The following is a 26,454-nucleotide window of genomic DNA, read 5'->3' as shown; positions in this document are numbered from 1 at the left end:
TATCGAATATCTCAACATTGTCTCGCACAGCGCTGATCTTGGCGCGGCCTGCTTGCCGCCAACCGTTGTGATCAGCATTTGCACGGTTGAACGACCTTCACTCTACGGAACTGACAGGGAGTTCTATGTAATGGTGACCGGGTTGGAACTAAGCGATGTCGGAGTTGCATGTACGAACTTGTCGGCGGAACTCCATCTCGCGAGTCCGAACTGCTTCGGTGGGATTCAGCTTACTTGGGAAGCTCAGTTTGACTGCACCCCTGGTTCCAGTGGGTATTTCGTATGAGCCAACAAATTCACCTGAAAGTTGTGTTACCAGACTTTCAAACTAAAAGGTCAGATTGGTGAAAGGCGGACTAGTGGCCCACGCCTTCACGGGCTTTGTTTTGGACTTTAGGGATAGTCCGGCGCTTCTGGGCTATGTTGTGTTCTGTGTAGGAATATAATCTGGGTGCAAGAGACGTTCATGGTTTGGCGTTATTGCCAACAGAATATGACGGGGGGAAGGTTTAAAGACTTGTGGGGAAATGCTTGGCTCCTGATAGATGGTATAATGGGTTGGGGCTTTGAAACCTGACGAAACATTTAACCATGAACATAAATCTACTTTGAATGCTAGCAACAGTGATGAGCCTGGATTGCAAGGAAGAAGGAACAATTCATACTTTGTTCTCCCCCTCACTCAAATTTCAGCAACTAGCTGAATGCGATTGGGAATGCAAAAAATTCAAACGCTGTTTTACACCCAACATACCACGGGCCATATTCGCACTTCATGGGCACAAACTCACACACCCACAAGTGCTAATCTCCTCAAAGATGCCTCCATAAATAACCCCCTCGTTAATCCCACTTTCCTGGAATCCCTGCTTCGTGACATCCGTCAAGTTCACGCCCGTCCCTTTCTTTAGAGCTCCAAAATGAAATTGCCCTTGGCCCGACAGATCATTGCTAACCACGCCAGTAACACTTGCCAACGCCGCGGCATTCTGCGAGTAAAACGTTTGGACCGTGCTGAATCTGATTAGCAACAACTTTCTCAATAATTGGACGAGGACTTACTTAGCAGTGAAGTTCAAAGTTAATGCGAAATTGTGCCACACATTCGCAGTGAACGAAACATTAAACAGATTTTCGATAACAGGCGCATTCACATTCCCCTGCAGCACCAACAGATCCGGATTCTGCCCCGCCGGCTGTCCCGCAATAGTGCCAGTCTTCAACACAAACTGATTCGTGGTGAACTTCGCATCTTCCAAGAACACAAGTTGATATTCATGGCTGATGTTTAAAGGCCTAGCATTATCTTTGCGGACGGAGAAGTGCAGCGTCTTAACGCCCAACGTGGACGGGTCGGTTCCATTATTCGACGCCGGGTTGAGCTCTGCGCGGCGGAATCCGGTCTGTATGTTCGTCGCTGAAGGCGCGAAGATCGAGGCATCGGAGAGCGTGACTTCGAGGGGGATGTTGGCGGTACCGTCAAACTGTAAAATAAAGTGTCAGTGTCACCTGAACGCGTGCTAAGAGGTGGAAAGACGGACGAGAGATCGAGTGATGTTTGGTAACACGATGATTTTGCTCCATGTGAGGTCTAAGAGGGAGTTCTGGTTAACATGGAAGTGCATGGGAAAGATAAGATGGGATATTTAGAGACGTGGCGGTGGGGGCGGAGGTGGAGGACATACTTTGGCCAAACACGTTCTTGGTGCCGAAGGGACTGGTGTTGACGTCAAAGGAGGCAGGCGTGGATCCAACAGGAACTCGCCCGTCGAACTGGAGTTGACATTTTTGGGCCGATGTGGCGGTAGCCAGCGCCAACAGCGAAAGAAAAGATAGAAACTGCATTTTATTAAATGAATGAGTGAATGGGGGTTAGGTTAAGAAGGAAATCTAATGAGTGTTGTCGTTTCTGAACGAGCTTGGGATCTCCGGTTGATTGACAGCGGGGGGGGGGGCACGTTTTTGTACACTATAGAGGCGGGCGCTATTGCAGGACCGTCTGAGGATTCCTGGGGAAAGTTTAAATGAAAACACGCTGTGTGAGAAGAATTGATCTGCTTCGCTTTAGGCAGCGCAGATAAGGTTGCGATCAAACACGCCAAGGGTCGTACCTGGGAGTTTTAGACGTATGCGAGCAAGGGTTACCTGCAACCGCAGTCTTCTCGGATATCCAACCCGGGGGTCAAGAGGCATAAAATAAGGTTTTGGTCCCTGCGTATGACCGCATCGAGGAGACCTAAGGAGAGTTTGGGACGAAACATTAACACTTGGCCAGATCATCGCATGTTTCAAATGAATTTGGACAATGGCTAGGACAACCCCAACGAATCAAATTTTGTACTATACGAGGCGGATAAGGTTCTTCGTACTCCAGCCATTAAATTCAACGTCGCAAATCCGTTGTCTTCTATCTTCCCTCTCCCCCAATAGATATTTCGAAAAAGTGAAGACGTGGAACCGATCAAGATAGTCTAATCCTTCTGGAATGGTCAGAATCACGCTGTTTTAAGTCTTCTTATAAACTTTATTGTCGGTGGTGACGCGTTCATGGTAGAATGCTGGGAAGAAATAGGCATTAGTGCAGGCATTGGCCTGGGCAGACACGGAAAACTTACCATTCTGGCTACGGCAGGTAGCCCCAGATGCACAATAAGTACAACCTGGCCAATTCGTCCACCGCATTGATAGTATAGAGGAATTGGACACGTGATGATAACGGAATCGGCACTTGTCAAAGTCGAGGCTGCGGTTGCGGTAATGTAGACCGTGGTCAATCGCGTGCTCGATGGCGGCGGGTTTCCGCCGACAGTCACATACGTGGTATATGTGGAAGTTGTGAGGGGTTGAATGGATTCAAGTCAATAAAGATGCTTCGCTTTGGTTGCAGAAATCGAGCTTGAAGAACCTCGACACTTGGCAGAGGTGCAGGAGGCAGCAAGACAAAATCTGGTATTTAGCCGTTACGGTGACAACGACTTGCTTTACAGAGCGTCAGCATCTTTTGTGTAGCATGTGGACGCTGAGACTTACAGACCCAATGATCCCTGCAAGAGCAAGCACGGAACTGATGGCCGTAGAGACTAGAGAACAGCATTATGACGGTACAGGCTGGGTATGTTTCAAATTAAAACATTTGTAGTGAGACTTGTGAAGAGTTCAGACGATAAGCTAGGAACACAACAACTAAACGGCGGGGCCTTTAATTTTATAGGGAACGACCGGGCTCAATTCAAGCTCCATCTGGCTACTCTGTATCTATCTGGGATTTTCCTGCGCAGGCACGGTGATCCGATATTCAGACGTCGTTACCACCGACTTGACAACACAAAGACTGGAAAGGGATTCGCTGACCGAGCAGTATGCGACACGGAATCAAGCTGATAGTGCCAAGATATTCCCTTTCGAAGGTTATTAATATATCATATGAACGCCACTGAGGTGTAAGGGAAACATTCCATAGCATACAGCGCAAACGAGGACAGGATTTACGAAGAACAGCTGTTGATATTGCTGCTATTGCTGCATTCGAGCAAGTGAGCTTGTAATGCCTCTCCTAGAGGAAGCCAAGGCAGGCCGGAATCAAAAATGTCCAAGAATTTCAACGAGGGGTCTGGGCCGAAAACGTCTGTCTGTCTCCCTACCGACAAACTGTGTATCGGAGTCCGCAGGTGCGAAAGTCGCTGAGTTACTTTAGAGAGTTCGAGTAAAAGGAGGTTGTGGCATTCAGTCAAGTGAAGCACAGTTCGGGATCGACGCGAGCTTCATAGATGAAATGTATAGGCTAGAGATAGATGACGCCAGCCAGGTCCCAAGTAATATAGGCAGCGTTGTCCGTTGACGAACAACCTTAATTGAACCCAAAAATAAAAGAAAGAAGTACGGAGGTACCTAGCCTCGAATCTGGGTTGGGGTGTCTCTGCAATCCAAGGTTTTAAGAACAATCAAAACAAATTGCCAGGGACAGTACAGAATTCTTACGGTTGGTTTTATACAGGCGCTGGGGCATTTCTAGAGAATGATCGACGAGATGGGGCGAATGAGGGTCACAAACGACATTGGACGATCCGGCTCCTGTGACGAGCGTGGCAATCCTGTCGCATTTCAAGGTTCGGATGGCTTGATTATTCCTGTTCCTGACTGGATATTGGCCCCCTCTCAGAAACGACAAGCGGTCCTATCGCGTCCACGCCCTCGGAATGTTTATTGAGTGAGGCCTGGTTGGCGAGAGCGCGTTTGCAACAGTCGAGTAAATGGGATTCATGCTAAGCAAATGGACTTCCCATACAGAAAAGGACATTGGGAAAACGGGGGAGGATCGGGAGGGCACTTCCATCGAGCCTCGTCGTCATTCGGCTGAAGCCACTGATTGTATGTGCCTCAATGGATTGTAGGCGGCGTGACTTCTGGCTGTCGCAATCAGGGGAAGACTGCCTGCATCGGGGTACCTTCAAGCCCTCGGCGACGCCTATCGTGACAAACTTGACGTGGGGGAAGGAAGATGGAGATGGAGTTGAAGATGGAGATGGAGTTGAAGATGGAGATGGAGTTGAAGAAGATGGAGATGGAGTTGAAGATGGAGATGGAGTTGAAGATGGAGATGGAGTTGAAGATGGAGATGGAGTTGAAGGTTGGCGAGAGTTTGTGCCTGGCGGAACGGAGAATTGTCTCGCCGCGAAATTGGGGGGAGGGTTTCTCTGGCCGATCCCAGTCCTGTATGCCTGCCACCTTGCAACCAGGCAGGCAACCCATCTTTTGCATGATCAGTCGGAGACTCTGTTCAACGAGCTCGATTTGACCACTGCTAAACCCCAATCACTTGCATAACCTTTATCACGATCAGTCTAAACGCTCTCTTTCTCCAAAATGACAACGCTGCCAGAGGCTCAGCCCTCGAAAGAAACGCCTATCGCCATAGACGATCCTGATGTCCCCAAAACAGCCAAGTCATTTGTGCCTCTCGGTATGTGCCTATTCAGGTTCCTGTCACCTCTCGCTGACTGTCTCCACAGAGAACAACCCCGAAGTAATGTCCTCCCTCGTCCACAATCTTGGCCTCTCGAAAGCTCTCTCCTTCCACGACGTCTTCAGCATCGACGACCCTGATCTCCTCGCCTTCGTTCCCCGACCTGCCAGTGCCCTCCTCCTCGTCTTCCCAGTCAGCCGTGCCTACGAAATGTTTCGAATGCAGGAAGATGAGAAGAAACCAGAATATCAAGGCAAGGGTGCTGAGGAGCCTGTATTATGGTATAAGCAGACCATCAGAAATGCTTGCGGACTGATTGGGCTCTTGCATGCTGTTAGCAATGGAAATTCGAGGGGTTTTATTGGTATGGATGTGCTAGGAGAGTTCACGGGGCGAATGCTGACAGCAAAGCAGAGCAAGGATCAGACCTCGAAAAGCTGGTCACTGATGCTACGCCCCTTGGACCTATCGAACGTGCTGATCTCCTCTACAACTCACAGGCACTGGAGCGCGCACATCAGAGCGCTGCTGTCGAAGGACAGAGTACTGCTCCGAACGCAGAAGATAACATCGACTTGCACTACGTCTGCTTCGTGAAGGATGAGAAGAATAACCTGTGGGAAATGGACGGCAGACGAAAGGGCCCATTGAATCGTGGGCCTCTTGGTCCAGATGATGATGTCCTGTCTGGGAAGGCGCTGGAGCTGGGAGTTAGGAAGTTCCTGAAGAGAGAGGAGGAAGCTGGCGGTGGGGAGTTGAGATTCAGTTTGATCACATTGGCACCGAACCTTGACTTTGACTAGACGAGACTTTGATGAATTATATTGCGGCATATGGCGCTGGGCGGTCTTTTCCTGTTGCATGTGGGGCATTTGGAGCACGGCGATATTCAGCATAGGGGAAGATGCTACCTAGAGGTACACGAAACGAGCAATCGAAGCACAAAAGCATGTTCAGAACACCACAAATCGTTGTTATGCTCATCCTGGCCTTAGAGCAAGTATTCTTCCCATCCCTCTTACGTAGGCCGAAACACGGTGGATATGAGTGACGAGGCTGGACGCCACACAAGGCTGATCGCACGCTAAATTAGTGTATGTCAACAGCCCAAAAGTGAACTGACCATTGAGAGACTTTTCCTACCTCAGTTGCAACATCACATCTTCGACCACATGAGAGTCGCCCCAAATCTACTATTCCAATCAAGCCTTCTCAAAATGGCTCTCCATCCAGTTCAAGACGCTGGCAAGCTGATCTGTAAGCTTCATTGAACTCCATCAACCCCACCATCCAACCTCCTCCAGAAACACCCCCTCTCACGTTACCAGCAGACACTGACATTCTCACAGTTGCACCAGCGAATGACAAGACAAATTCACAAGCAGACCAATACGCCAAAGGCGCCCTCTCCCTCGACGAACTCGACCCCAAATCGCCCTTCACCCAATTCCACACCTGGTTCACAGCCGCGCAACAAAACGGCGTGCACCAACCGGAGACCGTCTGTCTGTCGACGGCTTCCCTGCCCTCCGGCCGCGTCAGCGCGCGCATGGTCTACCTAAAAGAGCTCGACTCGAGGGGCTTCATCGTATACTCGAATTTCGGCACGAGTAAGAAGGCGAAGGATATTGAGAACAACAAGTGGGCGAGTCTGACATTCTGGTGGCGGGAGATGGAGAGACAGGTTAGGGTTGAGGGCCTTGTGGAGAGGATGGGTAGTGAGGAGAGTCAGGTGTATTATGATACGCGGATTAGGGGGTCGAGGATCGGTGCTTGGGCAAGTAAGCAGAGTCAAGTGCTTGAGGGCAGGGAGCAGCTGGAGGGATGGGTTAAGGATGTGGAGGAGAGGTTTGAGGGGCAGGAGAAGATTCCTATTCCTGAGTTCTGGGGAGGACTGAGGATCAAGCCGGAGATGGTGGAGTTTTGGCAGGGAAGGGAGAGTAGGTTGCATGATCGGTTCCAGTACACGAGGCTGGAGGACGGGGGGTGGAAGATTGAGCGGTTGAGTCCGTAGGCGTGGGAAAGGAGAAAAGAACAGCAAGCAATTGCACCTGCCAATGGCCTCCGGCGGCTTGGGATCTCTTTGATTGGTGACCGTGTGAGGGGGACGCTTACTAGTACTGGGAATAGTGCCCTGAAATGGCTGCGACCCAGGAATGGGGAATCCCCACCCACGTTCTTGGGGCACCTGGTGTTGAGTGCAAAGGAGCACGAAAAAAGGATCCTTCAAACATCAGCCCACCCTTGAGCAGCAGCAGCAGCAGGAATATTCGCTCCCATTACCAACCAAACCGGCAACTCAAATCACGTGCACCGAAGATCAGCAGTGGCTTCGGTTCCACCTTCTGGAAGCAGCATCCCACGCAACGGTTCCAGGTTCTTGGACTTGTCTCCCCTCGCAGATTTCCCCGCATTCCCCACAATGGCACCGAGAGCGCACTCTTCTCTTGGAACCTGCGAGCAAGTCAGAGATGTCGAGTGATGGCTCGGCTTGGCAATGGCGGGTGAAGATCAGGAATCGCCCGCTCTTCCGCTTCAATGACGTGGGACTCAGAAATCGCGGCCTGTCAGCCAGTAGCCATCATCCGAAGGCTATATCAAGGCTATGGGCCCCTGGGGGATGTATATGGGACACGAGTAATTGCCGAGCTCGGTAGATACGTACAGTTCCACGCTATGGCAAGAAGAATCGGACAGCTTGTGCTTGCACTTCTTCCGTGCGGTGCCGTTTTGGCAAATACCCCCGCGGACAAGGCTTTGAAGCCTTGCGGTAAGGCCTATTACTATCCATCAAAGGTACGCCATTCTCGAAATTGTCTGAATTTATACTCACGATTCCAAGTATACTTGCTATGACACGGATTTTCTGTGTCCAGTCTTGAGCGAGGGACCTACCTTGAGATGCGGTCCCGACTGTTACCTCCCTAGCATGTACTCGTGAGTACCATCAAAATTTAGCAGTGCATTTTCTGAAGCATCCAGATGTGACAATGGGCACTTAGTCTACCCTCCTGCCCCCAGCTCGTCAACTTCGAGCTCTCCGCCAGGAGCTACTTGCACAGCCGAAGCGACGACGCAGCATCTGAGCTCTCCACCATATGAGAACTACTTCTACTCAGACTGTCACGCTGCATCACAAGTTGTAGTGACTTCTCCTCGACCAGATAGCAACTTGAGCATCATTTCACCAAGAGTTGTTGTCGCTTGGCCTGCGGGCAACAGCGGAATCGTTACTTACTTCCAGCCTGAAAGTGGCATCAATGGAACATTGGGTATTCAGATGGCCAATTCCTCGATTGGCTCGCCTCTAGGATCTTACTATGATGACAGCAAAGGTGGAAACGCAACTGTAGGAGTTAGTGCCCACCTCGAATTCAACAGCACAGCCGTCTTGGCAGTTGCGATTCTGGGCAGCATACGGACGATTCGAGATTTCACTGAAGGGCCCAGTCTCCTCAGAACCGATGTTCAGGATGGATTGAAATACTCAGTCATTCCGGGCGGTGTTGAGATCAGTCGACTTTGGTTCGATAACATCACGACGACGACCCTGTCCCTCACGAGCATCAATCAAACGAGGGGTTCTGTCAAGCTCGACAACACTTCGGTCACGTTCCCAGCTGGCAATTACACTTTTAACGCATCATTCAACTATCCGCAATTGACGCAGTTGACCTCGGAAGAAGTGCTGAGTACAGCTTCCGCTGATCTGATCACTCAATCACCGATGCAAACGACTGCGCTCTCGTTTTTGTCATACACCACAAAGCTCACAGCTGGTGCCTGGAGATTCTTGACTTACTTTGGTCGAGACTCAATGATTGCTGCTTTACTATTGGAGCCGGTCCTGAGTGAAGGGAAAGGAGGTGCAATTGAGGCTGTTATTGCCGGAGTCCTGGAGCGAATCAACAGAACGGATGGATCCGTTTGCCACGAGGAGACCATTGGGTGAGTGTCACATCAGTCAGTGCTGTGTATTTTCACTAATACGTGACAGCGACTACGCAACTTGGACAAATTTGCAAAATAACATCACTGATACAGCTCTGCTATGTGACTACAAGATGGTAAGAGAGCCATCAAACTAGATATGGCCGGGTTTAACACAAGCAGATCGATTCTGATTATTACCTTCCTGTGATCATGGAACGGTACCTCGTTCAGAATGCAAATGGATCCACGCGGGCGTCTGATTTCTTGGGGTATATCTTTCTCGATCGGAATATCAAACATTGCTTACCAAGTCTAGAACAATGGCGAGCGTTTTCCCGGCCAATTCCAACTTGACCTACAAGCAACTGGCACAAATCAATGCGAACAAACTCATCACCCTAGCTGCCCCGTTTGTAGCACCTGGCAATCAGACAATCGACAACTTGATGCATCTGAAGGACAATCAAATTGTCGGAGAATGGCGAGACAGCACCTACGGCATCGGCGGAGGTCGTATCCCATTTGACGTGAACACCGCTCTCGTCCCAGCAGCACTCCGCTCAATTGCTACACTGTCCTCGAACGGCATTCTCGACTTCAACTCAACCCTGGTGGACGAATATGCCCAAGTCTGGGAAGACTCCACGCTCTCACTCTTCGAAGTTTCCGTCTCTCTTTCAGACGCGAAAACCCTCCTTCAAACCTACACCACCAGCTCCGGATATTCAGGTCTCCAGTCTCAAGCCGACACATTGGATTCAAACGTCACTTTCTATTCGCTCGCTCTGGACGGAAATAACAATCTATCAAAAGTCGAAGTCATGAACACCGATACCTGCTTCCGACTTTTCCTGCTCAACAGTACGAATGACTCGCAGTTAACATCATTCTTGAACGCTACAGCAAACAGTATTCGACTCACATTCCCAGCGGGATTGATGACAGATGTCGGGATGTTGGTTGCGAATCCGGCTTATGGAGCCGATCCCATTTACGCTGCCAATTGGACAACGTCTGCATATCATGGCACCGTAGTCTGGTGTGCCTCCCCCGTTCCCCTCAGTCATCCACACTAACGACATCTAGGTCTTGGCCCCTAGCAATGATGGCCCGCGGTCTGGAGCTGCAACTCTCGCGTTGCAGCTCCTCCCCCGCTCCAACATTCTGCACCGACTCTGCTGTTTATGGAAATGTGAAGACAGCATATAATATGCTTTGGGATAATATCGAAGCTAATTCTGCGCACCTGAATACCGAGGTTTGGAGCTGGACTTATGGAGGCGGGAAGTTCAATTACATTGATCTAGGGGTGTTGCCGCCGCCGCCGGGGAGTAGTCCAACGGAGAGTGATATTGTGCAGCTTTGGAGCTTGACGTTTTTGGCTGTGAAGAGGAGTGGAGGACTGAAGTAGGGAAGTGTTGGGGGAGAGGGGAGTCAAGTTAGCTGAAGACGGATTCAATACTTACGTCAGGATATTGAGATATGGGGCAAAAAAAGGGTCAAAAGAAAGATGAGTTGTGACTTTATCGAATATCTTGAAGAAGAGTTACTTGACTGTTTCATTTATAGTCCAGGTTCAAGTGCACACTATTTTCCTAATGCGACTAGAGTTTCCTTGTTCTGTAATAATTGGTGGAGTATTTTCGGATTTAGTGCAGCTAAGTAAGGTACAGGTTCGCCAAGTTGTGCGGGATGGACCGCGGCTAGACACAACTAACCGGTGATACGTGGGGTGAATATGCTACCGCATTCAATAGATATATAGGATACCATTATTTATACCAGGCCGAGCCAAAACACTTGGCCAGCCTATGTGATATAGTTGATCCGACTCAAGAATAACTAGAAAACTTATATAAAAACTACTTATATCAGACCGACTGTAAGAAATCTGTATTATAAGATAGGTGAGAGATTGCCATGATCCTCCTTGTTCTGTAAGCCTTGCGTCGTGTTATTAGCGTTCTTATGCTGCCTACCCTCTGAACAATTGAGTTGTGAAGTGTGATCACATTACATCTCTAATTGCTCCAAAAAGAGACCATGGGCGGAGACGACACTCCCTTTCAAATAAGCGAGGAGTGCTCAAATGCTCATATTGCTGGCCCTCGAGCGATCATTTTGACTGGGCAACTGGGACTGTATCTCGGGTTCGCTATTATCCTCGTAATTGCGTACACAAATCGCACCCGTGGAAGAATTCTACATGATTGGACAGAAGATGCGGCCGCTTCCTTTGCTTCTCAATACTTCATACGAAGGTTTACCTCAAAAGTCCCTTTTAGACAGGCCCCCATACGCCTTGTAGGGCCCCCCATGTTCCTTGGCATCCATTTTGAGTAGTGATCCTATACAAACTCGATGTCTTCCTCCATACTTAGTCCTCGACTACATTATTATTCACATCAAAATCTGTCATATTCTCCCACTTTGCTGTCCACTTTGTACTACCCTTTCCTTCTATATATTCATTATCTCCTTTTCACTTAATTATCTCCTGAATATGACACTGTATTCTATCAACCCAAGCCCTGATTCCCCCTCCACCAAAGTCTTCCCAGTTCCACAACCAATCCTTTGACAGTAGTCCTTTCTCTATAGCACAACCCTTCTTTATAGTCTCTCTTTTCATCCACCCCCACTGCTACGGCTGTTGCTTGGCTGCTCTTTATTACTCCTGCTATGTGCTGTAGGTCATTCGATTATCCTCCGAGCCTACTGACAATAGTCCAGCAGACGAAAAATAGTCATAGCAGTAAAAGGGGCAAATCTCAATAATCTGACTATGAATTACAGTACGTGATCCTCTTGAGTGATTAAGTTATTGCTGACATTTCTAGCCTGTCTAATTTATGGCGGAACGATGCTTTTCGCTGTCGTTTATTGCACAGTCGATGCACACAAATGGTGTAAAGGCAGGAGCGTCAATGTCTAGCATGTTATTTATACGGTAGATGCCGAAAGCGCTGGATCAGATACCAATACGGCAGATAATATTTCAGAGAAGTCCTGAAAGCACAACAGATTCAAGACGAAGTGGCCGTCCGAACTAAGCTAGAAACACGGTTTGATGTGAGTTTTGAGTAAAAGAAGCCATTCTTATTTCAAATATGACTGTGATGCAATCTCGAGAATACGACAAGAGAGAGAAGAAACATACAACTTGCCGTCCTGCTACTCATTTGAGGGATACGGACATGTTGGAACTAGGTGTACGCTGGTACACGGTAGTTTATATACTGGATGTATATATAGAGTGCTTACCCCGCGTGAGCTGAGAAATCAAGTCGTCAACCTCCAAAACATTGCAACAGGACAAGCAGGGTCAGACCATCACGTGATGCTCACAATTACCTGAGCCTTCGGCGATTCTACTTTAGTATTACAAGGCTATAATACAAGTCCAGGACGGATTTCCTGTGCACTCACTTACTTTGCGATTGGTACCTGCCATCTTTGTTGACGGTTTCTCTAGGCAAGGAGGAACGATGATGAGTGAAGGCTCGCCTACCATCTAGCCCATGAATCAGGGGTCAGATGCCTGAAAACAGGATTTAGTGCAGCAGGGATAGGGGTCATAGCGACGACGATAGGGAAATTCCCCTAACCCCAATATAGCACATCTGCAAAAAAAGGGGGCGGGGGGGCATTGAAAATTCCAGACGTCTTCTAGTTCATCCAACTCATACGTCTTCGTTCCCACAGCCCAATGGCTTTCAATACACTCCCAAGAGAGATCTTTCAGCATACCATATCGTGTCAAGCGCCCGGTCTGGAAAACCTTCGAAATTACAGTCTGGTGTGTCGCGATTTTGGCGAAGTTGCCCGCGCAGCACTGTGGAAGGACATCGATCTTACATTCGATGAGCGCGGGGATGAAGATGCAAATGAGAAAACAGAACGGAGGCAGGCTCAGCTGTTGACATCTATTGCTTTGTATCTATCAGCCCCAAAAATAAGATTATCTAGCTAATTATGGGTAGCAAAGCGGATATTGGCGCTCATGTCCGCACATTCAAAAATTTCCACCCATGGGGTATTGGGTACGTGCTAGATGCAACGAGGGAGAGAGGACCAGCAAAGCCCGATATGCTCATCAAAGCCGCCCAAAACATGAAATGCCTCATCAAAGCTTCGTTCATAGAGAACCCACTCGCTATAGAAGTTGTCACCAACCTTCCGTCCTATTCCTGGCTCACAGAACTCTCCATCACAGGAATTAATCCAGAAGAACACATCTGGAGTTCCGCTCTCACGGCATTGAAGAGGCTACATTGGGCCTCACCCAACCTACACGGCGATCAGAGGAGCCACACTCAAACCGCTGAGTTCCTCATCAAGGTCGTGCAAAGCACTTGTCCAGACCTCGAATCACTCGACATATCATTGGGGCACGCAGCTTGGTCCATCTCAGAACGCACAGCAAGTAGCACGGTGCAGTACGAGAACATTGAAACTCCTAAATCCCCAGCGCTCGCAAAACTTCGACATCTTGGCCTCACATATAAGGACGCCTACGACGATGAGCAAGGTGAGCTTGAGGCTTTACTTCGTAATTCTCAATCTTGTTGCTCAGTATAGTGCGACCCTGGAATAAGTTTTCCTCCCCATGAAGGATGGTACAATGATTCGAGAGACAGCAACATTCGTTCTTGAAGTCTGCGCAGCGCTGCCATACTTGACAGAACTGAGTTTGGTGGAAACGAATTGTACTAGCGAAGGAGAACAGGGGATAACCGGGCTCGAGTTTCTAATGGAACTTACATCTCCACTTGCTAGTCCCACTCGTGAGATCGAGAGACTCTCCATCACAAATATCAAGGAACACTATTCTCCCGATATTGGGAAATTGTTTGCTTCGTGGAAGAGCCTCAATTTCTTGAGGCTTGGAGATGCGGATATGTCGACAGGTCCTTATGCTAATCATGGGAAACTCGATTTTCCTTCTTACCAGCCTGTAAGTATATGTATCTCTCTTCTATGCCCATTTTCTGACTGTGCCAAAAACAGGAAATATTAGGCTTCATCACAGTGCTACCACAATCGCTACAAGAGCTTTACCTCGAGATTAACGGTCCTGGTCTATTCGTTGACGAGGACGATGAATTCGATCCGATTTTCGAATTATCCTTCGCTATTTTCTACAGCCTGGAGAAGTTACACACTTGCGATATCCATGCCTGGATATCTAATATCGACGGAGGTCTTGGATCTATTCCGGAGAAAGTGGTGTTCTACCGCCGTCTTCCTCCTTCGACTTATCTTGTTGGAATTCCATCCAAGGAAATATGGACCTCACGGATGGATCGCATCTACCAAGGAAGTGACCCGAAAGTGGCCAAGAGTATGCAAATAATGGAGGGCCACTTTGAGGGAGAGGATGCTGAGGAGGTTTGGTTGGGCGGGTATACAAATAAGGGGACGGGGGACGGGGGACGGAGGACGAACAGGAGGAGGAAGATTATTCATGCCCTAGGTGGGTCAACAGAGTAAACGATTATGCTATGTTCCGGGACACTGCCTAGCAATGCATTTCCGAGCTATTCGCCCTTTGACCCCATGCACAAAACGGTCATTACCTTGCAATTCCGTTCTCGGGGTCATATCCATCTACTGTATGCCATTGCCTCAATGTCGTAGGGGAATCCTTCAGTTCTGGCTATGGAAATCTCGAAGTCGTGCCTTCCATTTAAGTCTTGCCCTTTATCTTGCTTTACGTCACCGGCGGAAGACGTAAGATGCGAGGGCAGCTAAGATCATACTCGCAGCCGCGACAGCAACTACGATTGCCACTTTTCCTCCTGTGGCAAGAGATCCCTCCTTCGGCGGTGGAGTCGCCGTCACTTGATTTGGCGTCGGTGGGGTGGATGCCGGTGTTGAAGAGGTGGAAATGGAAGTACTGGTGGATCCAGATATGGAAGGATTCTTGCTGCTCGCTGGTGTCGAAACGAAATCTGTTTGCGGCCAACGAAATGAGCCAAAAGCATTCACATGAATTCCCGACGTATTATAGGATATAGGGAGAAGACTTTAGGTGCAGAAACCCAGGATGGAGGGTAGCAAGAGCTTACGGCGAAGGCGGATCCGCGGATACCGCCGAGAAATACGTGTCGTAGTTATCGGGCGTAGGTTGATTATTTAATATCGCGATGGTCGCTGTGAGCTGAGATAGGCATAGAATTAGGGGTGTAAAGATAGTGGTTGGCAGAGTGAGGCTAGTTGTAGTCAGGACAGGGGGATAGTTGAAGTTACTTGCGTTGCCATCTTCAAAATAATAAATATAAAGAGAGCTCGAGGACGCGGGTTTGAAGGTTGGGGTGAGGTTGTATGACTTTGAGGTTGATCAAGTGTTTTACACTGTCTTGTCCACGCCTCGTTGCCTCATAATCCCCATTTATTATAGTGACCACCAACCAACATTGTATTACACCAAATAATAGCGCACCGGGTAAGGGATAACAGGTATAGAGAAATGCAGTGATACGGTGTGACCTCTAAAAAGCTCTCATTTGCCTTTACTACGATAAGATGGACGAAGAAGTCGCCCAAGAATGTCTAGCTAGTCACAGACTGGTCAGTGTGGCTTATAAGTCATCGCCGTCAACAGTCACTAAGGCATAAATTTTACACAAGAATCTCGCGAAAACCTCCCGCTATACCTCTTATCAAAAAGTGAAAATTGATGGCTCAATAAATTAGCAACTCATGAAGATTAACAGTATCCTTTAAATGGCTTAACTGAACTCCTCGGCTTCACACTCTACTAGCACTCGTCGCCCCAGCACTTCTCGTCAATACTTTGGGGAAACTGTTCTAGGTTATTTCTTTATTAAAAGTAAGATTTTGACTTGTCAAAGCAAAGTTTTAGTTACACGCAGTGGGCTGGTGTGGCAAAAAACTCACGTGACTACGAAAAGGCGCAATTACGTAATTTATAAATTAAAAACATAAAGAAAACTAAGGGGGAGGGGGAAGGGGTTTGAGGGGTCTCTCCCCAAGATTAAATGCCTATTCCTATCTTATCGTACTTTCTTCTCATCTTAGGAGGGAAGGAGGGTTAGGGGGTCTTCCCCTAAGATTAAAGACTATTATCTTACTTCTGAGGGTATTAAAAGAATGCGCTCTCTTGCGCGCTTCTGTATCTGGGGGGGTTCGGGGGGGCCGGGACCCCCCAAGATTGCAATATACTCTCTTAAAGAGAGAAAATCTGGCTTTTACTATTTGCATTTGCACTTGCTAATGCGGCCCCTGGTACATCTACCTGCATATTTTATTAGGGTTTACCGGAATCAGTGCAACTACTTTTGCAGAAGTGACAGAGGGTAATCGTCCTGTGGCATGATGGTTGCGTCACGTGCCGCGTCCCCTCGAAGCCACTACTCGGCTTCATGTAATTCTCTTGGACTCTCCCCTCATTGATCGTTATTTAAGTGGTCTCCCATCAGCTGCGGTCTGATAGTAAGTTGAAGCTAGACTGCACTCTGAGAATTAGGAATGGTGATTGATTCAGATTGAAATGGATTCATCACAATATAAATTTACTAGATCTTCATAAGTTCGTCAACGCATTGTGGTATCATATCCCAGCCCGATAACACCTAGCTAAGTACATAGTATACCAAAGGAAAGTCATCATTCTTTCTTCTTGCCCATCTTGGTCCTCATCTGCAAGTAAGCCCAAGAAGAGCTGCCTCAAGGTCACCAAGTGTTGCCTCGTAAATCCTCGTCTGGGTTGCAGACGGCAACGCAGGCGTCGACCCCAACTTCCAAAACCCCGACGTTGGCTTCCTTATCCAATAATAAGTGCCATCCGAGTCGAGGTGTACTCGGTATCCAGGGACGGCTTTCTCGAGCGGGAGGCTGCCACTGCGCAGGCGAGCGGAAATATGAATGCGCTCATTCGTCGCCATTCCCGGCCGATCATATGCACCAGGAACACGAGCCTTGCGACCCGTAAATGGGAGGACTGCGCGGGAAGGCTTGTGTGTTTGACTCTTCAGCCAGGCTGGGGCGGCGATTTTGCCGGCTTGTGCGCCATAGGCTGGGAAGCGGGCCTGGAGTGCGCACGCGTCGAATTGGATCCCGACCAGTGTGTGCAGTTGTTGGATCATCCATGCCAGAGGCGCCTCAGAGAGTCCCGTCTTGGTTTCCCATCCGATGTCTCCGTGGGTTCCTGGAAACCAGACCTGGTGGAGTTTGTTATTGCTGCCGTTGGGGAGATGCATGGGTGTTAGTTCAAACGGTTCGCGGATTTCGTTTGTCGCACATGCGTGCAGATTGACTTTGACCTCTGGGGTTTCGGATTACGTTAGCAAACGTTGTTACACATTCGCGTTTGGTTCGAAATGTATGGGAAGGAGTTACCTGGAGTGACATCCGTGTCATGAAATTGATGTTTGCTACGGAAGATCTGCAAGATGCGGGCGGGGCCGAACAGGGGAACCCCCAAAGCCCCCACCGTATCGAAGCAGCATAGGGCTTCTATCTGAACATTTCGGTGGCCTTGCATCATGTTAGCTATGTTTACAAAATTGTTCACACTTTCGTCAATGATAGTTACAATTATACTCGTTCATCACTCGCTCTGCAACTCCGGGTTGCTTCAATTCTTGCTTGAAATACATCTTGTAAAGCTTCTTGAGGCTTTTCTGATTCACATTACGTGGGATCCCGATTCGTGCGAGGAGGCCGGCGAGAGCTCTGGCTGTGTAGGAACCTGGAAAAATTAGTACGCCTGTGTTTGGAGAGGAAAAGGCGGGAACAAACCTCGAGAATACCCGATAAGAACAATCTTGTCTCCCACACGATAATTATCGACGAGATTGTCTATGTGAAGAGATTAGCAGTAATGTGGGATGCAAGAAATATGAACTTACTGTAAGCGGATATCACATTGCGCGCAAGCCCGAGTCCTGTTGCACCTTGGAGGCGTTAATGAAATGCGAGAGTGTGAGTTTCGTTGGGGGGACTTGCCTCTAAGCATCTTGCCGAGCCAACTGGATCTGGTGCCGAGTCCATCAAGGTAAAAGATGACTTTCCTCTGGCCCTCTTGGTCGGCAATTAAATACATTAGCTCTTGGACGACAGTGCCTTTGGAGGAAGAGCATCGATCGGCCCAAGTGCCTATGAACACATTAGAAATATGCCCAGGAAGTGTGTTTTTGGAAAGGTGCACTGTACCATCGCAGGGAATGATCAGGAGTCTCCCTGAGCTGGCTGGCGAGAGTGCGACTGGGGTGACTTCGTGAATGGAACGATTCATTGTTGAAACATCTGCTTGAGACGACATCTTTTTATACTGCTTGACAGTAATACACCAAAGCTCAAAAATGGTTTAGCAAAGTAAGACTGGTTCGTGCGCGGAAGGGAAGAGAAATGTGGGGAGAGAGGATAAATAAAAATTGGAAGTGCGACGCACTTCCAAGTGTAATAATCACCAATGCAGTGCGAGGAACTGGAGGTTGCCTCATACACCAATAACAGCCCCATTTTTCAGCCCAACTTTCCTTGACTCGTGTCAAAAATCCAAAGCCCCCTGTGGCCCAGTGCGATCCCTGCTCCGACCATTGAGACATTGCGTTTCGAACCCTCAGTCGGTAGTACAAAGCTTCACTGAAAGCCGGGAAATGCAATGCATGCGATCCAGACGATTGACATGCGAGGACTCTTCCTCGGGACCTCGGATCGGTGCGTGTAGGCATGTTTGCATGTGGATGGGACAGCTGAAGTACTTCACTGGAGGAATCTCCGCGTGCTGCAGAGCTGCAAACCATTCCCACAACCTATAATGTTAACCCCCCCCATTATCATGGCCTCGAGCACGCTTGTGACAGAGACATCTTGAGGAATCAGAATTAGAGAACTTGCATGTAACCCTGCCATTGTAATTTTACACTTCTTGCGCTGGCATGTTTCATTATCAGCCGATAATATGCAATTTTTGATCGACTTCTTAAATAATGCCCTTGTGACAGGTACAGATCTTCCAAAAACTGCTCTTGCGGCTCAAAATTCCCAAACAAAAAAATTCTTCCCCTTCATGTGGAGGGGGTTCACACTTATCAATTTGCGTTGATTTCTGCATTTCATCCTCTACTGTGCCTGATCTTGAAATTAAAGAAACGGGTGCAGCTCTCTTAGTGGGGTGATCAGATGATTTGAATGTGCTTTCTTCGAGTTTTAGAATGGGGCGGAGGCCGAATAGCGGACTTCCAGAAAGAGGCGTCGAGGTGGGCGGGAGAACATCCGACTAGCCAACTTTGACGCTTGCTTCCACTAAAGTCTCCTACTGTCAAGAGCGCGCACTTGTAATAAATCTCGTGGTTCGAGAAATGAAAGCAACCCACTCGCTCTCATTCAGGTTATAGCCCTCGAGTCTCGATCTTCAATCTTGGTCCTGGAGTACACAATTAGTCAGTATCCAAACATTCAATGGGAGAATGGTGCGCACTTGAAATGTGATTCGAGAAAACGCCGAACCTTGCAAATTTTGAAACGAAGCAAGGAGAAATTGGATAAATTCGGATGCGGTACATTACTCCTGTTGCTGCTGATCTTGCGAGCAGAGCCGCCTCCTCGGACTCTCGGAGGACCCGACCGCAAAGAAAAGGGCAGCTGGATAGGAAAAGCCTCAAAGGTGCAAGGCGGCGGCGGGCTATTGGTGTGCGGAAGTGCGCTTCCATGTAGCCAGTGAGCTCATGCCAGCGTTGCAAGTTCGCACTTGCTTCGGATTTCAGGAGGGTACCGTGTCTTCAAAGATCCTTGAAGAAGCAGTGCGATCCTGCAAGTACTCGTTACAGATGAACCAGTAAGAACCATCCCCGTGTCCCTACGCGCTCGCACTTCAGGCCATTGGGTCCCTCTTGCGCGGGTTAAATGCAGAATTCAGGGAAATGTGATGAGATTATTCACCGCACATTGCGACACAGCATCTTATGCAAAAGAACAAAAGAAATGGCGGCGGGGCTTGCTTTCCCGTACTATCGTGACTTGGTTGGCCACGATTCGGTCCCACAAAGGTCGCGACCGACCACCTGCCTAAATGGGCCATTTCGTCTTTATCAAGTGCGCTGGCCCAACTCCGCCCTGCCGTCCGCTTGCGCACTGCGAGAATACAATTTGGTTTCAACAACAGGCAACTTGGATGCTTGCTCGGCCAGAAGGACGTAAAATAGTGACATGTGCCCGTAGGAAATCGAACCAACACAGTGCTGCCCGCTCTTCCGAGGTCGTGATATCAGGTTCGTGGATTGACAGGTTGCGTACTGCCGCTTCTATTTTTGCGAGTCGCTGCAAGCGGATGGCCAACCTTTTGTTGATATTGGCCTTTTTGATCCCCCACGGAGAGCGCCGCACTTGACGCAGAATTCAATTCGTCGCGTCCGTCAGCAGTTCGAGTGTTTGCTGGGGGGTTGCACAAAATCTCTTGCAGTGGAAGCCCCAAAGGACGACGAGTCACATGACGATAATGTCCTGTTGTCCCTTTCTTTTTCCTGCAAGTGCGCAGATTTATTACCGCACTCTCAATTGCGCACCAGCGACATTCCAAGTTCGTTTTCCCCCTCTTGGAAAGCCTGAGTCACCTGACTTGGATCTAAGACATGTGGTGCGACGTAAAGAACCAATAAGGAGGAGAAGACTGTGATACTCCTTTATTCGGCTGGGCTAATTGTCTTAATTCTTCCTGAATGGTCCGCTTCTAAGATGAGTTTCGCCTGCAGGCCACTTGACCAGTGAGAAGCCTTGGTCCGCGCCAACACGCATGAAAAAGCATGTTTGTTGTGGAAACTGCTGCGTAATAAAAATCTGCCAGGTGCGGGAGCCTTGCGAGACAGCCATCTCACGCCCGGTTTGTATGCATCCTCTACAGTTGCGACAAGAAACTGCGTCTTCGATTCCAGTTTTGCAGTCTTACATACCTCGAATTTCAACGTCAATCATGGAGCTTGATCGCGGCGGCGATGGCGATGGTGGTGCACGCTCCAAGCAGTCACCTGGGGACCGAGAAATGCCGTCTGTGGAAGAATCGGAGGATCGCATGGACGACGGCCGTTCAGCCCAAAAGGGCTGCGCAAGGTGTACTGCAGATGGACTTGAAGTATATCATCGATAGTACTAAAAGATCCTGGATTCCACTGACTGTCGGTAGTGTACTAAGGAAGGCGAAGGTGATTGTGTTCGGTGCAAGAATCTTGGGCAAATTTGCGCCTCAGAGCGAGTGCCACCGAACAAGTCTTCAAAGCCCAGGGTTTTGAATCGCTATAAATGTGACTCTTGCAGACAGTCTAAGCAAGCGGTCCGTTAGATGATTTCTGATGAGAGGATAATGCTTTGTAGCTAACATTTATAGTGTACTCCTGCCGAGCGTGAATGGAATGATACGCTTCAAGTAAAGTGCCATCGGTGTTTGCAAAAAGGTCTTTCATGTTCCAAGCCCAGTCCCAAGAGCCGCTTCTCGCCATCCAGGACTTTGGAGACGCACACAACTAAAGCAGTAACGGGCCAAAATCAACCCTTTCAAATCATTCTACCGCCTCCTCCTTTGGGATCACCCTCTATTAGCAGTGACTTACCTCCTGCCAAAAAGCGTGGCCGCCCTTCCAAAGCAGATGTCGAACGCCGACAGGTAGAACTGGTTGCTAAAGGTGACATCTTACCAGCTGTTGACTACCAGCCCCCGGCGGAGAACATCAGTCGGCCAACGGACGCTGCTTCACAGATCCAGATTCCACCTGGCGCCTCGGTGAAGAGAACCAGGACTTTGACTGGAGGGGCGGAAGACGATCGGCGAATTCGGCCCTTCTCTCAGCTTGTTGAAAAAGGAAAGAGTTCGAGTACCACTGAATTTCCAGAGCCAAATAGCACGCGCAACATATCTCATCCAGAAAACGCGACATTACCAATTCAACACCTTTCTCCCGCCAATCCTGGAAGCCCTCTGCGAAATTCGAATCTACCTTTAGAAATAGAGGCTACTTCCCCTCCCAAGACTCAGGCTGGACCCGATTCCCAAATAGTCAAGAAATTGCGGGTGCGTCTTCCAACCACCTCGTAAGCAGCAACATGCTAAATTCATGATAGGCTAGGGCAAATTGGTTCCGAGTGGCAGAAATCATAAAGAAAGATAATCAGGTATAGATTGTCATACCCTTCCCCACTAACAATCAAAATTGTCTTACCGCTACTAGATCAAGAACATAGCGAAGTACCTGTCCGAAATTGCTTGGGGAGCAAGTAGAGTCTTGTGCGGGATCTGTGCCTCAATGAACTTGACGGCCGACAAATTTGTTGTAAACCAGGACCCAATCCTCAAAGTTGCAGATACCTCGCCATTAAGCAAGGCCCGATATGTAGAGGGCTATCAAAATTTGGGACCGCAGTCTATACGCGGAAAACTTAAACTTGGAATGCTGACAGAGATTCAGAAACGAAGCTATAAATGCCCATTCTGTAAACTTGTCCTGTACGCGGCGCAGGAGCAAGCTGAATTCGACTTGAGCGATGGACGTTCACATCCAAATCTCGCTTGCTTTGCAAGTTGGCAGCTAGATGGGCATGAGATCGATAATAATAACAGCGAGACAATGGCGCGAACAAGGCGTATTCGTCTTCGTTGGTCAAATACTGACATTCAAGACTCTTATATTGTTCTGGTTGCTGGGCCGGAAGCCGGCTATAAAAGGAATTTGTTCCTAGGAAGAGAACTTAAGTTTGAGAGTGATGGTTCTCCGATTGACGTTCTACCTTTGGTGAAAGGCTGGATAGATGTGTGCCATTCGCATCATAATCACAATTGTGGTAATTATGGTGATGCTAGCGTCGAAGATATGCGACTGCGACCTTATTTCGGCGTCGTGGATGTCCAAGACATGAAGCTCACGTCACTACCTCGGGATTCAATATATGTAGCGTTGAGCTACACGTGGGGAAAAGCAGCAGTATTTGCTACTACGAAGGCTCATATAAAGAGCCTCCAAGAACCTAATGGTGTTCTGAAATACATGGATCACATTCCGAGAGCGGTGAAAGAAGCAATCGAGCTTGTTCGATATCTGGGTTTGAGATATATCTGGGTCGACTCGCTTTGCATTGTACAAGACAGCAGGGACTCGCTATGGCTGAACTTGAATATGATGGATCAGATATACGGGAATTCGCACTTTACGCTCTGTGCAGCTGATAACCCGGATGCAACTGCTGGTTTGGTAGCATTGCATCGCTCGATGAGAAACGCCGAAGAGAAGATTCAAGTTCCACAACGCCTGAAACAGCGAATAGAGGAGTACGCTCCGGGTGTTCGATTGATGGTGTCCCAGCTCACAGAGATTTATGTGCAGAAAACGAGATGGAGCACACGGGGATGGACTTTTCAAGAGCGCGTTTTATCCACACGCTGCTTGATCTTCGCTCAAGGGCAGGTGTTCTTCCAATGTCGTAGTACGGCCATGTCAGAGGGCATTTGGTCGGACTCCCCTGCTGCAGGCTGGTCGATTGAACTTTCGAAAAGCCCCCAACAAATGTTATCTTCTCTAGACGAGCGCCCTCTACAAACATACGCTAAAGTTGTCGAGAAATACACAGCGTGCAAGCTAGATTCGCTGCATACAAACGACATACTCGCAGCATTCAGCGGAATATGTAACGTTCTTAGCAAGGGCATGGACGCACACTTTGTATATGGAATGCCGGACGTGTATTTTGACTGGGCATTGTTATGGGATCCACGCCAGCATCCGGCAAGAAGGTTACCACATAAAAAACACAGGAAGAGGGATTCCAAAGCGGAAAAAATGAAACAAGAATCTTTGTCTCCGAGCTGGACATGGAGTGGATCTTCGTTTCCGAGCTGGTCCTGGAGTGGCTGGCTTGGAACTATGCACTACCCACACACAGTTTGCCCATTGTACCACTATGAGATGAATGAGTGGTTTCTCCGCCGCACGTGGATTATCTGGTATATTCGAGACAGTCGAGGTCGATTGCGGCTCGTTAGGAAGCCACCCTCCGCTTCGAATACTGCCGAGACGAGTGTTGGGACTGGCTCACGCGATATGTATGGTCGAGTCAAGCGATATCCTCATAAAGACGGTACAGAATTTCAGAAGACGCTTCCTGACTTTCCTTACACAATTGAGAAAGCAGACTCTGAAGGCAAGCACGATCCGTTGCATTACGATCTAAAGTTCCTTCAATTCTGGACGTGGTCTGCGCATTTCTACCTCTCACACGACGACAACAATAAAGCAAAGCTAGGCCATGGCCTCTGCCGTTTTGATATTCTAGACAATAAAGGCGACTGGTGCGGCTCCATAGTGCTGAGATATGATTGGAATGCCAGGATCAAGAAGGAACCAGCTCACAAGTTTATCGCCATCTCCGATGCCATGAACTTCTCGCCTGATGAGTATGGCACGTGGAACTTCTATCTCCCGAAGGAAAGAGAGCTTTCTGCTTGGGATTTGTTCTACGTTTACCTCATTGTCGAGGATGACGAGGGGATTGCTCAGCGGGCGGGACTGGGAAAGGTGTTTAAGGAGGCATTCTCGCACTCTTGTGGCGGCGAGAAAGAGTGGAGTGAATTCATCCTTGGGTAAGTAGCTCGGAGGCAGGTCTGCCAACCGTTCGGCGGTTCTCACTCTGGGGAGGAATCGGAGAATGAGACGAATTGGCTGTCTTTGAGTTCTGGGCATATAACCCTGGGCAAGCCTGTATTCGATTTTTCAGCTCCGCAAATTCTAGGTCCCTTAATATCAACAGCACTGGGTTGACAGTAATTGGAGCTGACAATACTTGAGACTGTGTATGCTGGTGATTGACTTTTCTGCTTTCCCCGGCCAAGACTCTAAGTTTTCCACGTCTTATTCCATTAGAGGTAACGCGACATGGTGGTGGATCTGAGACATCGAACAGCGCAAAATCAGGCTAATCCAGCCTTCGTTCATTGTGCATAGTAACCGTAGGGTGTTACCGCCGGATTGAGTTGGAAGTTTCAGTTACTATAAGACATGTTCTTCAGTTCACACAAAATGATCTCATGAAATTGCGTTGTGCAACCCAAAATCGAACCAACTTACCGAAAACTAAAAGCAGAAGCAGGAACATGGAGACAAGTTGTAAATTTGGTCGGATCGAGATCCCGGTTTGCTGGGTTTTAAAGGACGTAGATGGATTCGACGAGGCTTTGACTACCAGCGATTAAGTCGCCCTGTTCAGGGTGCGTATTATCTAACCACAAGGCAAACCCCGATGCCACCATGTTGTGCAATAGCAGTGCAATTGGACATGTGACTTACTTTACTAGTACATGAGATTGCATTCACAACCCTAGAGCTGGCTAAGAGAGCGGAGACCTCGCATAAACGAAACAGAACGATTCTCTGATAGTGCTCATGGTATCATGCACAATCACATTTGGCCCACCTGCGCACCCCGCATGCATCTCATCCGTCAGCTGCGTATTTGCTAATTGTTCATCGTGTTGGTGCCAGCAATAGCATACTGTCGTGTTGAGTTTTGCATTTGCCAAATAGTCCATAGACGATCAATTTGTCCGTGATAAAGATAGAAAGCAGGATCGCCAGGGGGCACATAAAAGCCTCCTCCCGGATCACCGCTACGTAGGGTTAGCAAAGTCGCAAGGAAGGGGGAGGGAACAAACGAGATGGTGTAACGTCCGCCTCCGTGGACATCCATCGGCCCATTCGGTGCCGCACCTCCACTCTGAACAAGAAACTGGAAGTTCGCGATATTCGTCATATTTATGGCCGCTATTTCCATAATTAGTGTTCTCCTCCCTTCATATAATTACATACCAATCCAACTTACCCATGACGGAAGTATAATTCGTTTTCTGCGTCGCAAAAGCAGGCCCAACATCTCTCTTTGAGCGCCTGGGGTTATATCCGAGGCCATCAGAGGGGCCTGCAGGTTGATACCGATTGGACCAAGATTCGCAGTTTTGTTTTTGAACGGCCCAGTTTTGACACATCCGCCTCCGAGTCCAGGAGGGATGAAGCCACCCATCGCTCCATAATTATTAGCAACCATCTTGCCGTTACAATCATGGAGTATTCATCTCTGTTGAATAAAGGGGAAGTATGGGGAGACGCAGCGTATTTGCTCCAGTCCCAGTATGGTCTAGTATTTAGTGGTGGAGACATCAGATAATGGGAGGGCAGACATACTGGAATTGGACCAGTATAGTTGCATTCTGACCTCAATGCTGTCTCGTCAACCCACACTTACCACCTGTACCAACCTAGAAACGCCCTGCTGTTGGGCACGCGCGGTGTTTGGTAGATGTCCGTTAGGATGAGGCCGTCAAACTATAATTTCAATTAATACACGTGAGCCCGTGAGTCTTTTCATACCCGAAATCTTGTTCCATCAGAAACCGATTTTGGTGAGAGCTGGTGTCCATGGTGGCAGGATAGTACTACCGAGTACGAGAAAGGGGAAGGAGAGTAGAAGTCCCATCTTGAAGATACTGCTTTGATGGGTCTTGATCTAGAAGGAGGAAAGAAGAAAGTTATGTTCTTAGCCACTCATTATATCTCACC

At 48.6% G+C, this 26,454-nt stretch overlaps 8 protein-coding genes across 8 annotated transcripts; 6 read left to right on the top strand and 2 right to left on the bottom strand.

The window, feature by feature from the left end:
• Positions 1–522: 522 nt before the first annotated feature.
• K444DRAFT_599742 (glycoside hydrolase family 131 protein) lies at positions 523–1,971 on the bottom strand. Its single transcript, XM_024878590.1, has 4 exons — positions 1,686–1,971; positions 1,542–1,591; positions 1,063–1,484; positions 523–1,014 (listed from the first exon to the last, which is right to left on the bottom strand). Exons 1-4 carry the CDS (start codon positions 1,843–1,845, stop codon positions 774–776), a joined length of 873 nt encoding a protein of 290 aa, XP_024730235.1. The 5' UTR covers positions 1,846–1,971; the 3' UTR covers positions 523–773.
• A 2,755-nt stretch (positions 1,972–4,726) lies between these two features.
• K444DRAFT_599741 (cysteine proteinase) lies at positions 4,727–6,038 on the top strand. The gene is made up of 3 exons (XM_024878589.1): positions 4,727–4,960; positions 5,010–5,327; positions 5,375–6,038. Exons 1-3 carry the CDS (start codon positions 4,864–4,866, stop codon positions 5,764–5,766), a joined length of 807 nt encoding a protein of 268 aa, XP_024730234.1. The 5' UTR covers positions 4,727–4,863; the 3' UTR covers positions 5,767–6,038.
• Positions 6,039–6,180: 142 nt separating this feature from the next.
• On the top strand, positions 6,181–6,977 carry K444DRAFT_635551 (pyridoxamine 5'-phosphate oxidase; the record flags this gene model as incomplete). The annotated part of the gene is made up of 2 exons (XM_024883879.1): positions 6,181–6,220; positions 6,313–6,977. 2 exons carry the CDS (start codon positions 6,181–6,183, stop codon positions 6,975–6,977), a joined length of 705 nt encoding a protein of 234 aa, XP_024730233.1.
• Positions 6,978–7,639: 662 nt separating this feature from the next.
• Positions 7,640–10,307, top strand: K444DRAFT_635550 (carbohydrate-binding module family 52 protein; the record flags this gene model as incomplete). The annotated part of the gene is made up of 6 exons (XM_024883878.1): positions 7,640–7,759; positions 7,806–7,900; positions 7,946–8,911; positions 8,961–9,030; positions 9,208–9,935; positions 9,983–10,307. The coding sequence occupies 6 exons, from the start codon at positions 7,640–7,642 to the stop codon at positions 10,305–10,307; spliced, it is 2,304 nt and encodes a 767-aa protein (XP_024730232.1).
• Positions 10,308–12,430: 2,123 nt separating this feature from the next.
• K444DRAFT_173140 (uncharacterized protein) lies at positions 12,431–13,312 on the top strand. Its single transcript, XM_024870757.1, has 2 exons — positions 12,431–12,832; positions 12,885–13,312. Exons 1-2 carry the CDS (start codon positions 12,606–12,608, stop codon positions 13,117–13,119), a joined length of 462 nt encoding a protein of 153 aa, XP_024730231.1. The 5' UTR covers positions 12,431–12,605; the 3' UTR covers positions 13,120–13,312.
• K444DRAFT_173128 (uncharacterized protein) lies at positions 13,204–14,512 on the top strand. Its single transcript, XM_024870756.1, has 2 exons — positions 13,204–13,853; positions 13,907–14,512. Exons 1-2 carry the CDS (start codon positions 13,506–13,508, stop codon positions 14,387–14,389), a joined length of 831 nt encoding a protein of 276 aa, XP_024730230.1. The 5' UTR covers positions 13,204–13,505; the 3' UTR covers positions 14,390–14,512.
• A 2,021-nt stretch (positions 14,513–16,533) lies between these two features.
• On the bottom strand, positions 16,534–18,267 carry K444DRAFT_668293 (uncharacterized protein). The gene is made up of 7 exons (XM_024887393.1): positions 18,077–18,267; positions 17,870–18,019; positions 17,773–17,817; positions 17,663–17,722; positions 17,457–17,612; positions 17,261–17,398; positions 16,534–17,186 (listed from the first exon to the last, which is right to left on the bottom strand). The coding sequence occupies exons 1-7, from the start codon at positions 18,183–18,185 to the stop codon at positions 16,558–16,560; spliced, it is 1,287 nt and encodes a 428-aa protein (XP_024730229.1). The 5' UTR covers positions 18,186–18,267; the 3' UTR covers positions 16,534–16,557.
• A 2,461-nt stretch (positions 18,268–20,728) lies between these two features.
• On the top strand, positions 20,729–24,909 carry K444DRAFT_599732 (HET-domain-containing protein). The gene is made up of 5 exons (XM_024878588.1): positions 20,729–20,993; positions 21,045–21,191; positions 21,246–21,926; positions 21,977–22,027; positions 22,084–24,909. The coding sequence occupies exons 1-5, from the start codon at positions 20,751–20,753 to the stop codon at positions 24,487–24,489; spliced, it is 3,528 nt and encodes a 1,175-aa protein (XP_024730228.1). The 5' UTR covers positions 20,729–20,750; the 3' UTR covers positions 24,490–24,909.
• The last annotated feature ends 1,545 nt before the right edge of the window (positions 24,910–26,454 follow it).

The sequence above is a fragment of the Hyaloscypha bicolor genome, assembly GCF_002865645.1.
Source record: "Hyaloscypha bicolor E unplaced genomic scaffold K444scaffold_157, whole genome shotgun sequence".
NCBI classification, from domain to species: Eukaryota; Fungi; Ascomycota; class Leotiomycetes; order Helotiales; family Hyaloscyphaceae; genus Hyaloscypha; species Hyaloscypha bicolor.
Note: the sequence above shows the minus strand (reverse complement) of the source record. Positions and strands in the feature narration are given on the sequence as shown.

Coding starts and splice junctions, on each gene's coding strand:
- K444DRAFT_173128 (XM_024870756.1), top strand. CDS start 13,506: ATGAAGGATGGTACAATGATTCGAGAGACAGCAACATTCGTTCTTGAA. Junction 13,854..13,906: donor ATTTTCCTTCTTACCAGCCT/GTAAGTATATGT, acceptor TGCCAAAAACAG/GAAATATTAGGCTTCATCAC.
- K444DRAFT_599732 (XM_024878588.1), top strand. CDS start 20,751: ATGCATCCTCTACAGTTGCGACAAGAAACTGCGTCTTCGATTCCAGTT. Junction 20,994..21,044: donor GTACTGCAGATGGACTTGAA/GTATATCATCGA, acceptor GACTGTCGGTAG/TGTACTAAGGAAGGCGAAGG. Junction 22,028..22,083: donor TCATAAAGAAAGATAATCAG/GTATAGATTGTC, acceptor TACCGCTACTAG/ATCAAGAACATAGCGAAGTA.
- K444DRAFT_599742 (XM_024878590.1), bottom strand. CDS start 1,845: ATGCAGTTTCTATCTTTTCTTTCGCTGTTGGCGCTGGCTACCGCCACA. Junction 1,592..1,685: donor CAAGAACGTGTTTGGCCAAA/GTATGTCCTCCA, acceptor ACTCCCTCTTAG/ACCTCACATGGAGCAAAATC. Junction 1,015..1,062: donor ACTTTGAACTTCACTGCTAA/GTAAGTCCTCGT, acceptor AATCAGATTCAG/CACGGTCCAAACGTTTTACT.
- K444DRAFT_599741 (XM_024878589.1), top strand. CDS start 4,864: ATGACAACGCTGCCAGAGGCTCAGCCCTCGAAAGAAACGCCTATCGCC. Junction 4,961..5,009: donor CAAGTCATTTGTGCCTCTCG/GTATGTGCCTAT, acceptor CTGTCTCCACAG/AGAACAACCCCGAAGTAATG. Junction 5,328..5,374: donor AAATTCGAGGGGTTTTATTG/GTATGGATGTGC, acceptor CTGACAGCAAAG/CAGAGCAAGGATCAGACCTC.
- K444DRAFT_173140 (XM_024870757.1), top strand. CDS start 12,606: ATGGCTTTCAATACACTCCCAAGAGAGATCTTTCAGCATACCATATCG. Junction 12,833..12,884: donor CTGTTGACATCTATTGCTTT/GTATCTATCAGC, acceptor TGGGTAGCAAAG/CGGATATTGGCGCTCATGTC.
- K444DRAFT_668293 (XM_024887393.1), bottom strand. CDS start 18,185: ATGTCGTCTCAAGCAGATGTTTCAACAATGAATCGTTCCATTCACGAA. Junction 17,613..17,662: donor TCTTATCGGGTATTCTCGAG/GTTTGTTCCCGC, acceptor TAATTTTTCCAG/GTTCCTACACAGCCAGAGCT. Junction 17,187..17,260: donor TGACACGGATGTCACTCCAG/GTAACTCCTTCC, acceptor CCGAAACCCCAG/AGGTCAAAGTCAATCTGCAC.